Genomic DNA, 11,281 nt, shown 5'->3' with positions numbered 1-11,281 from the left:
TAGTGGCTACTACCCCTGCTTTACAAAAAGTGATGTGTCTTATGATGGCTGTATACAGAGAAGACTTGACACCAACATGAAAGACTTTTCTGACGATGTGGCTGACAGCTTTTTTGAAAGTTTATTAAGAAATTAAACATTGCAAAATTCTGCCTGTTGTTATCAATAAAACAACAACACATATGCGTTGACTGCTCGATTGTGTAGTCTTTCTATATGACCTATATATGCTCTATTATAATATAGTAGACCATAAGACGGAAAATTTCAGCACATATTGTCCAATATTTCCAAAATTTAAAATATACAGCGTTTTTTGGGTGATACCACGAACTAGTACTACAGTATTATAATTTCAATTATTCACAAACACACAGGATAAGACGGGACATTTTAAAGTCTTAATTCTTTGATTAATGATTAATTTCAATATTAGAAATACACGTAAATAACACGAAATTATGTTGTTCCCTTGTGGTTTATAAACCGTCATATAAACACATAGTTTCGTCCAGTGTAGCCCAGTGGAGAACTACCCAAAAAAATTCAATTAAGGAGGTGAGCAGGTGACTAATTAGTTAGAAAAAAAACGCAAAAAGAAATTAACACAAACTGAGAAATCACGTCGTCACATATTTCAGTCAGAAGGAAACGTATGGACAAAGTAATGTTTATTATAAAGATTACACAGCACTAAATTTTAAACAACGATCAGCAGTTTGATTGTCCAAAATCAAAAATACAATAACTGAATAAAAGGCAGTGCTATTTATCATACGATATCATCTTTATTAAAGTAAGGTCGGTTTATTTAACTTGTGAGTGTGAATGATGTAACTAAGATTTGATCAGCAGTTTTGAATACAAAAATGGAAGATTTAAACCGAAAGATCGAAACACCAATTTAGTTGATGGAGAATTTATAGATTAGGAAAGCCTGTGTAATATATACCATTTTAGTGTAGTATAGTGTAGCCTATAGGGTAAAATGGTAAAACGTAGCAATTAACAGCGCTCTTTTAGAGTTGCTACGCAAAAAATGCGGAGAAAAGGGAATGAAAACGTGTCCCAATTTGCTCCACCCTACTATAACTATAATTATAAAACACCTTCGTAAGTGTAAAGATATGCTGCAAACATATATATAGTTAGGGCTGCATACACTATATGACTATATAGTCCAGTTATCAAACCGACGAATTACCAGATGTTGCAATGTTTGCAGGCGGAAAAATAAGGGATTTAAAAAACCAGGATGTAATGAAGAACTTCTTTCTTTGAAAACAGGTCGTTTCGGAAATCACTGTTCTGCCTATTGTAATTGTCCCATTTGAAATAAAAGGCAATGAGTTCCCACACGATATCATATTTATCTCCATTCCGAAGTTAGTAAATTAAGTTAGTTAGGTTTATTTGGCTTGTAAGTGTGAGTGTAACTGATATTGTTTCTATACAGATGAATAAGTCAGCGTTTTTCCTCATGCTTGTCATCGGACTTTCGGTCCTCACGACCGCTTGGGCTGATCGTAGAAGTGAAGCGCCGATGCAAAATAGTAATTTATTTTTTTGCTATATAACTTTAGATAACAACTCTAACTTTTTCTGTTACAAATCATATAAAAATCGTGCATCAGCCAATGGGAATTAATTTAAAGCAAAATAGTGTATACTTTGTGTGATGTTTAAACAAAACTAACAAATCTTGTAAGCGGTAATGAGTCGCATAAAATATAACATTCGTGTTATGACTCGTTCCCGCGAGGATAAATAAGTTACAGTAATCCATTCAATTATAACCGTATATAGGGTTAGGCTATTTATTGTTTTTTTTTGGAACAATTACTCTACTTTTTCAGTCTTGGCCGATAGCGCTGACTACGACAACTGCTATGTAAAAAGTGATGGATTTCATGATGGCTGCTTACATAGAAGACATGGCCCTTATGACACCAACAAAAAGATCTTTGACTTTTCTGACGATGTGGCTGACAGCTTCTTTAAACGTTTAATACAAAATTAAGCAAGGCAAAATTCTGTTTGTTATAAATAAAACAACAAACACATTATGTTTCGACTGCTCGATTACGTAGTCTTTTTATTTAATCATGGTCTACTAGTACCGTGTGGTAAAATGGTATGCCGTTAGCACCTAGCATTTATATTTAACGCCGATTTGTAATGTTTAAAAACAGCAATTGATTATATGTCGATTTGTAGCCGTAAGAATACTGTCAATTAATCTTGACTTTTTTGTTTATTTAATAATGGAGGTCTATTAAAATAAATAAAAATAACCCGCAGACAAGCTTAAACTGTACGAAATATTTCAGCCTATTTTACTAAACTATACGAACTCGGGACTTTTAAGATTCAAAAAGCGTTAAAAAACTTAACCATTGAAAAAAAGAGTAGTCTGAATACACCGAAACTGAATACCTCACAACAGTAATCTTCTTTGTTAGGCTTTCTGTTCGACTGTGAGAATAAATACTGTCAAATAGAATTTTAACATTTTTTCGTCCATCATTAAATGGATATACCGTTAATTCGGAGATTTGAAAAAAGGGGCACGACTTACGCCGAATTCCATCTTCTCCAACCCTACTATATATTACCGATTCTATACAGGTTAAATTTAAACTTTTAAAAGACGAATTACTTCGGTTGAATGCCAATACCATGTTTTGAACGAATGCAAGTTAATCCTCGTGGGGCAACGGCAGTTGTATATAGCATATTGGGTTGTCTGTATAAACACCTTGGTCCCCTTGCGAGTAACTGCATATGTAACTTTATGAATGAATATTTGGTTAGAGCAATTGTAAGGACACAAAGCGAAGTGCATCATATATTTAAACCAGTAGTAAATGTTTATGAACTAGAATGAGCCTATAGACTTAATAAGAGGTACAAACATATACCACTTTAGGGGGGAATATCTATGAGTGTTGTAAATTGTGCAATCCCAGATACTTTATAATTAGTATGAAAAAACCTATTACCGATTCTGCCATGGTAATTTTTAAACCATGTTTGGTACTAATAAAGGAATGCCCATACCAGATAGAAATAGCACCATCACAGCAAATATATTACGCCACCAATGTAAGCGTTATTGCAGCGTGCTTTGTTCTTGCAAGCTCTGCAGGAATCTACTGTCATCGACACAGAGCTGAAAATTTCCAAGAAAGGGCACTGCTTCGCTGTGATTGGTTGAAACGGTAAAGCAAAATAGTCACGTTCTGTAGCTTCCCATACGTTTTCACCGGTGCAAAGGCTATGTGTGTATTTCAGAGCCTTTTTTTTCTGCGGGCTGGCTGGGAATAACTGTCAACAACACAGAGCTGAAAAGGCATTTTACCCAGCATATACCTAAAGATATGTTTAGGTTTCTATGATTTGACCAGTCCCATACCTAATTAATTCGCCCAAAACGGTATGATTTTAGTGTACTAATACGACGTTAAATACAGAAATTATTGAAATATTAGTACTATTTTTACAGTTCGTGGTTTGTGTTCTTTCAGCATAATTTGTACTGTTTTACTGTAAAATTGTAACTGCCCAAATTACGCCTTGACCATAGAGATACTATATAGTGTATATCACCAAGACATAGTCATGGAAACACCGAGTAATCAAACTGTGACCCCCCTTTGTGTCTAAAATAAAGAAAAAAAAGATGATTCACAATGAGCTTAAATGAATTTGTTAAGTTTTATTTGTCTTTTTCGTTTTTGGAAAAGTGTAAAATAGTGTATTTTTATCTTAAATCACATTTTTGCGAGTTCGTGGTTTCAATTTTTCATATAAACCAAAACTTGCAACAATTTCAATATATGTTGCTTCAAACATTAATTACGCAAAAGACCGCTGTTTGGTAATAGTTGCTTCTGATGTTGCATTTTAGTTGAAAATCAACGTGTCTCCACAAAGGTCATTAGAGTGCCATAGACTGAATACAAAACAAAGTAATTGAATGCACGTTTTCTCGTCTGGGAAGAAAGGACAAATACTTACTTCGAGGTAATTCACGATGAGAGAAAACGTTCTTTATGTAAATGCAGTTGGCAGGAAATAACAACTTGTTCCACGAACGCTTTGATTCTAGTTAAAAAGGGTTTAAAAAGTGGCAATGCTGATCAGAATTCATTCAGTTGTTCCTTAACAAACAAAGATGAAGTTTGGAGCTGCCTTTGTTCTCGTGATCTGCTTAGCTGTATCTGCCGATGCTGCTCTAAGAAGTGCTGTAAGAACCGTCGCCAGAGTGGGAAGAGCAGTTTTGCCACATGTCGCCATAGCGGATCCCTATGTCAGAACCCCATACGTCCACAACAACCCAGACTGGAGTTTGTGGCGCAGAAAGAGATGGAACCAACAACCAACAAGCCAAGCTGATATGTTGGGTAAGTTAACAAGTTGAAAAGTAAAGAACACCTCAATATTAAACAGCGTATTATTTTCTAATTTCATCCTGTAGAAGACGCATTGGAAGCGCAGGCCATCGAAGCTCTTATGCAAGAACAATAAGCGATAAGCAAACACCAGCTCTACGATTAATCAGAACGAAACTCGTTTATCGTAGTGTATTTAAAGGTGAATAAATACTTGCAAAAATATCTTGAGTTTTTCTTAAAGGGGCATGCTAAAGGTGTCCTGTCTCCCCACCCCACTATAATAACTTTATTTGTCTCTTCGAAACGAAAAGTCAGAACAAAACAACAGTTGTTAAAACAAGCTTACAGTTAAAACATATTAAAACATATATCTAATTGGAAGAAAATAAGGGTGGTCGCTATACATCACTCTTGACCACAGTCACAAACTCGTAACTAAAACATAACAGCGATATATAGGCTTTTAACCGTATAAGCGGGGTAAACTTTACGTCAACGTTTTGTTTATGTTTTGTTCAAGTTTTTGCGTATATGGGTGCACAAGATATAAAAGAGAAACACTACATAAAAAAGGAATCATTTTGGTGTCATTTTATTGTCGTTCCCATTTGGTTTGTATTTATTGTGTCTTATTTATGCCGTTTGCAAAGAAAATATGATAAAAAATGCTGCTGGTGGTCAATATATCGTTTTTACTTAATTTTCTTTATGTCCCTTTAATGTCGATTCGATTTTTTTTACATTTTTGCGTTTTTTATATTATTTTAATAACAAGATCAACTACCTCTTTTAAACCAGATGACGTCAAATGTAGAAATCTGATTATGTGTAATATAGTAGGGTGGGAAAATATGGGACACCTGTTCATTCTATTCCGGATGATGGAACACCTGTTCATTCGATCCGGACATTTAGATGTTATGTGCTAAATGTGTCCCGTCTTCCCCCACCCTACTATATCTTGACAATACCTGCCTGAAAGATTTCCTCTGAGACTATTACCATAAAATAATACAAGCAACTTCTAGAGGGTAAACTGAGTAAGATAATAAGCGCAGAAACATAATTTTATGGGAATATCGCTTCGTAATATAGTAGAGTAGGGAAAGATAAGACACTTTTAGGATCTTGTTCGTATTTTAAACTATTAACAGCGGCCTATTTGGGGGGTCGTTGGGATACAGTTTCATAATTCTTTAAATGTTCATTGTTTACTCCCGAACGGGACGAGAAAATAGAATGAAAAGGTGTCCCATCTCCCCCCACCTATCTATACATAAAACTATAGAAATAGCTGACTTGCGTACCGCAAGTCCAGAATGAATTATTTGTATAGATTAATTATCACTGCCTAACTCCTACATATAACACTAAACTTTATCAGCCTAAGTACAACGTGTGAAATATAAGGGCATAATATTTTAAAATGTCTACACATAAACGAGACATGGGCGAAACATGGAGGAGAAATAAGACATAGAAAAGAGAAGATTTTACTTTTTATTGCATAATTTCTACTTTATTTTACTTTTTGTTGCATAATTTTTTTGCTTGTTTTTTATTGCGAGTGCTTAAACTACGAAGCGAAATTAGAATAACAATTATACCAACTATAACAGTGGTTCTTAAACAGTGGTGAAAACGGAAGGAAGTTGCATTCATGTTGGACATTGAGGATTTGTATTTATACAAGAGTAGTGCTATAATTTAATAACTTGTTTAAAATAAATCGCCATATTTAGTATATTGTTCACAGCACTTCGTAAACCGTTTAAGAACCAACGTCCTATAATAGGGTGGGGTTAACGGAGCACATAATATCCAAATATCCTGATTGTATTTTAAACAATAAACAATGGTCTATGGGGGTCGTGAGAATACGGTTTTATAATTTCTTGAGTTTTCTTTTTTTACTACCAAATGGGACGGGAAACATGAATGAAAAGGTGTCCCATCTTACCCCACCCTACTACATTTATACAAAGACACCAATTAATTGCGTCACTAACTCTCGTATTACTACGCATGATGTTGTATTGTTTACATAAATCTTCCGCCTTCCGTTTGTGTGCTTGCCGGGTTAAATGGGCGACCACTTCCAGGTTTCGTATTGGTCCAAAAGTCCATTGAAGCTCTATCAAAACATCCTCATAAGTTAGTAAACGAATGTGAACGAATGTAACTTACTTTATCCTCGCGTGGCTAGAAAACGACGCAGTCGTTATAACACGAGTGTTCTGTTCCATACACCTCGTGTCAGCTTACGAGTTACCATGTATGTTACTTTGTAAAGAACTATTTTTTTTCCTTTTTAATTTTTTTTATGTTTGGCTGATAATTTGGACAACCCATTAGTGACCACTAAAGTTCCCAGGTTACAAGGTGTTTTTACTATGTCGCCAGGGCGCCAGCAGTGAAACGCGTTAGTGTATCTATACGTGAACTAAAATAATCGAAACTATATGCATGTTTAAAAATTCGTCGCTAAAAGATTTAGAAAAAAAGCCCTTCTCCAAAATGTCGCAGTCTCGCACATATCGATAAATGTAGGAAAATCCTACTTTAGCAAAGGCGTAAGGTATCTCATATTAACAAGACATATTTAGCAGCTAGCAGAAATAATTTTGGTCCTTGTACAAAACTGGCACGGATCACTAAACCATAAAAATAGAACCGTTAGGCAAAGGCATACAGTGTCTTATATATCAAAAGGGGTCATATTTAGCAGCCAGCAGTAGTGTGCATATTTTTAGCCGCATACTTCTCTTTAATGTTGGACAGTCCACTAAACTGCATAAATCCCGTCGGTGGGCACATATCTTGCACAGGGGGGTCCCTTTTCCTTTCAGGAGCAAGCTGCGTGTAATGCCATATTGTTGCCGTTAATTGGATTATAGTACTGTGGGGTAAAATGGATACCGTTCCCACATAATAACATTTTCCAATCTTTGTATTAATTAACCAAGCTCTTTCAGACAGAGTCATGACGCCACGGTATAAATAATAAATCTGTGTGTGCTTTTATGATATTTAGCAGAATCATTGCCAAAACAGGCCAGGCATACCAAGTACCTCATTATGGTTGTATTAAAGCTACTTTCTGTGTAATAGCTCTCATATGATGCGGTCCTATTCCTATTTATCCTAAATCTTGTATAATACATAATAATAAGTATAATAAACGAGGTAAGATGGGACACCTTTAGCACATTATATTTAAATATCCTGATCGTCTTTTAAACAATACAAACGGTCTATGGGAGTCGTGAGTACAGTTTTAGAAATTTTTGATTTTTCTTTGTTTAATACCCAATGAGACAAAAAATAGTATGAAAATCTGTCCCATTTCCCCCATCTTTCTATAATACCACTAGTCTTAATTACCTCCTGTGCAATAGCTCTAATATGATGCGGTTCCATTCCACAACAACCTCCAATATAACGCGTTCCCAAGTTATAAGCGGCTCTGGTGAATTCGTGGACCTCAAATCTTGTTGCAGTACGAGGGTCCAACGCTGTAGGCAATATATTATTAACTCAAGAACAAAAAATACATGTTCGAATACAGTAGCGAAGAACACATTAGTTAAAGCAGTGAAGATAAGGGTATTAGAAGCAAAACAACAATAGTATGTTGGTACAGTAGGGTGGGGGAAGATGGGACACCTTTAGCACATAATATTCAAATACCTTGATTGTGTTTTATACAATTAACATTGGTCTATGTGCCAGACGTGAAGATACGGTTTTATAATAAATTTTATATTTTGTGTTTACCACTAAATAGGATAGAAAAATAGAACGAAACTGTGTCCCATCTTTCCCTACACTACTATATATTAGGTTGGGGTAAGATGGTTCATGTTTTCATTTTATTTTCCCGCCCCATTTGGCAGTAACCAAAGAACATTCTATATTAAAGCGTTGTTAATTCTTGAAACACGATTAGGAAAGATGAAATACTATGTGGATGTGGTATTGGTATCCATCTTACCCAACAGTATTATATACACTATATATTTCATTATAGAGATATAGGCTCGATGTACTAACGGCATTCATCTGAAGCCATAATACAATGTAGATAATACTATATAGGGTAATATGGGATACCCATAGAACCTGTTATCCAAATATCCTGACCGTGTCGTTCACAAATAGCAACGCTCTATTAAAGTCGTACGGATACAGTTATATAATTCATTGAATGATTTCTGTGTACTACAAAATGGGACGAGAAAAAAAAAGAATGAAATCGTGTCCCATCTTACCCCAACCCACGATAAATAAATTGTGTTTGGTATATTTACCTAAGGGTGTTTCTGGCAAATCAAGATAGCCAATAAGTTTGTCTTCAACTTCTGGGCACCTCCATCCCAACGGTTGACACATGAGAGGTGTTTTCAAACCTTCTTTGTCCAAAGCATCTCTCATTCGTTTCAATGTTTTCAGACAGGTGTCGAAGTCGTACAGGCAGTTTATTCCTGGTATTAATGCAATTTTAAGACATGAGCTCTAAGAATAAGGCACTCCAGAAAAAAAACGTATTGGTGTATGCGGGTTAAAGGCCGTTTTGCGAAACTAGTTATCATGCTTTTATCAAAGTATACTATCACTATACATAAAGGTTCAAATGTTATTTACAAATATAATTTCCCACAAAGTTGCTTACATGGTAACTGGTAAATGAGCATAAATTATATGAAACAGATTACCCGTGTTAAAAAGACTGCCAGTGCCTGCAATGCGGGGAAAAATAGGCTGCATTTAATAATTCAATTATTTGTTAATTGTTAGACCTGCTGAGTGTTAGAATTTCTAAGATAATATTTAAAGTTAAATCTGACAACAAAACAATTGTATTACTAAATATTGTGTTAAAAAAATAAATAGTTTATACTTAAAGTTGATAGCTTTAATTACTAACACTGTCATTTAATCGTTATATCTTGGGAACAGTTTTTCAGACAAAACAAACAGATTTGATAAATTTACCATCGCGGTTTTTTGCAACTCATAACCACAGTGGTAAGAGCTATGCATTCAGCAGTGCGCTGCTGACCACAAACCTATGAGGTCAGCTCCAGTTTTAGCCATCCTCACAGCACATTCTTCAACAGAGACTCCGTTGGAGTCTCCCATGGGTCCAATTCTCATCGAGCATGCAATCGGCATTTTTGCTTTTTTCATCACGTCAACGCATATTTCGAGTTCTTCGACGTGTGCAAAAAACTGGAATTGAACGAAATTAAAAATTAAAAACCAACCAAATCGCTCTATATAGTAGGGTCGGGGAAGACGGGACACCTTTAGCACATGATATCCAAATATCCTGATTGTATTTTAAAGAAGTAACAACGATCTATAAAAGTCGTAAGGCTACAGTTTTATAATTCTTTGAATATTTTTTTGTTAACTACCAAATGAGAAAAGAAAATGGTATGAACAGGTGTCCCATCTACCCCCACTCTATTATACTAATTAGGTCGCAGAAAATTAATCTTCAACCCTTAACCGAAGCTTAACAGTGCATTTATATTGGTCACAAACGGGAACTGATATGTGTGGAATCAAAAATTTTAATTTAATTCAGATAACAAAGTAATTCAATTTTATGCAATATGGGTTTAAAGTGCATTTGGACTAATTGAATAGCGTTCTGGTAAATTTTTTATCCCCAAAATGAAACGGCGTTCTACATGGGTGACCTCGGGCTAAAATCCAGCCCGGCCAAAAACCGCAGCTGAAAACAATGCACCAAATACCCGTCCTAATGACGAAGGGGTTTCACGTTTTGCTTGAAATTTTGCCAGCAGTTTAACGGTTCAAAAACCTTTTCAAAGCAAAGGCATAAGAAAACGTAATTTAATATTAACCAACCTCTGCCAGTACGAAGTCGACTTTGTATTTGATAAACACATCAAGTTGGGCGTCAAACTCGGCTCTTGTCTTTGCAGAATCTCGTTCACGAAGATACGACAAAACTGGGGACAGTCCGCCACAAACCAGAGCATTTCCTTCGGCCGCGACTTCGTGGGCGATTTTGCAAGCAGCTTCGTTTATTGCATCAGTCTGTTAACACAAGCGCGCATTAGAGGATTTCTTGTATCATAAATTAATGACTTACAGTGTAGGCTACCGTTTCACCGGACGCTGTACCCTTTTTAAGCATTCCATCGCTGCAGTAAAAACACGGTGTCTGCAGAACATCAGCACCAGCACGCAAGTATTCTCGTAAAAGCTGCTTCACGGCGTCTGGATAAGCAATTACAGCTTCTGGCGTCCAGGGACCTGCTCTACAGTAACCTCGCTTCTCCAAAGTCATACACATGCTACCATCGCCCACAACAGGACCTTCTTTTAGCCTTTCCAATAGGCCTTTCTTTTGTGCAGTAATTTTGGACATTTTGTTGTTTTCCTACAAATCTGGTTTATTGTCGAATACAATATAGTTGTAGCAAATTACTTGAACCGTAACGGCTCCTAAAGTGACTAGAGTACTAGTCTGAGGCAGCGAAAACGACACACATAAACACAGCTCGTGAAAAGGAAATGACGCTCAGTAACCTTTTATATATCGCCATAACATTGTCTCGTACTGTAGCACTATGACTTGCACTTTTGCAGTAAAATTCAAAAACAGAGTAGTATACCATGTACCATGGCCTACTCAATACATTGAGTAGGCCATGCATGTACATACAAAATTGAGTAGGCCATGCATGTACATACAAATATTGAGTAGGCCATGCATGTACATACAAAAACCCTTACCATTTGCTACGAAAACATAAACTATTTAAACACGCCTATTCACAATGCGACTGGCGCTTTATGCTGTCTATTTTAACTGCGGTGAAACCGACAACCAAGCTAAAACAGAA

The 11,281-nt window shown here is 35.9% G+C and overlaps 2 protein-coding genes and 1 long non-coding RNA gene across 6 annotated transcripts; 2 read left to right on the top strand and 1 right to left on the bottom strand.

Annotated features, from left to right (window-relative positions):
* The first annotated feature begins 710 nt into the window (after window positions 1-710).
* LOC100182019 lies at window positions 711-2,066 on the top strand. Of its 4 annotated transcripts, none has more exons than XR_003396228.1 (3): window positions 711-796; window positions 1,457-1,553; window positions 1,857-2,066. It is a non-coding gene; the product is annotated as an uncharacterized LOC100182019 (long non-coding RNA). The 4 variants fall into 4 exon arrangements; XR_003396227.1 differs by having other exon boundaries at window positions 783-801; XR_003396226.1 differs by lacking the exon at window positions 711-796 and adding an exon at window positions 1,304-1,385.
* A 2,092-nt stretch (window positions 2,067-4,158) lies between these two features.
* papa (antimicrobial peptide A Pacific-like) lies at window positions 4,159-4,612 on the top strand. Its single transcript, NM_001135185.1, is given in 2 exon segments — window positions 4,159-4,406; window positions 4,481-4,612. Coding segments are annotated over 2 exon segments (279 nt in total). The 5' UTR covers window positions 4,159-4,177; the 3' UTR covers window positions 4,531-4,612.
* A 1,319-nt stretch (window positions 4,613-5,931) lies between these two features.
* On the bottom strand, window positions 5,932-10,934 carry LOC100182838 (betaine--homocysteine S-methyltransferase 1-like). Its single transcript, XM_002131938.4, has 7 exons — window positions 10,525-10,934; window positions 10,278-10,469; window positions 9,467-9,629; window positions 8,708-8,881; window positions 7,782-7,912; window positions 7,159-7,253; window positions 5,932-6,531 (listed from the first exon to the last, which is right to left on the bottom strand). The coding sequence occupies exons 1-7, from the start codon at window positions 10,801-10,803 to the stop codon at window positions 6,438-6,440; spliced, it is 1,128 nt and encodes a 375-aa protein (XP_002131974.1). The 5' UTR covers window positions 10,804-10,934; the 3' UTR covers window positions 5,932-6,437.
* Window positions 10,935-11,281: the final 347 nt, after the last annotated feature.

The sequence above is a fragment of the Ciona intestinalis genome, chromosome 1 (assembly GCF_000224145.3).
Source record: "Ciona intestinalis chromosome 1, KH, whole genome shotgun sequence".
Lineage (NCBI taxonomy): Eukaryota > Metazoa > Chordata > Ascidiacea > Phlebobranchia > Cionidae > Ciona > Ciona intestinalis.
Note: the sequence above shows the minus strand (reverse complement) of the source record. Positions and strands in the feature narration are given on the sequence as shown.

Coding starts and splice junctions, on each gene's coding strand:
- LOC100182838 (XM_002131938.4), bottom strand. CDS start 10,803: ATGTCCAAAATTACTGCACAAAAGAAAGGCCTATTGGAAAGGCTAAAA. Junction 10,470..10,524: donor GTGAAACGGTAGCCTACACT/GTAAGTCATTAA, acceptor TTGTGTTAACAG/ACTGATGCAATAAACGAAGC. Junction 7,913..8,707: donor TTTGCCAGAAACACCCTTAG/GTAAATATACCA, acceptor TATTGCCTACAG/CGTTGGACCCTCGTACTGCA.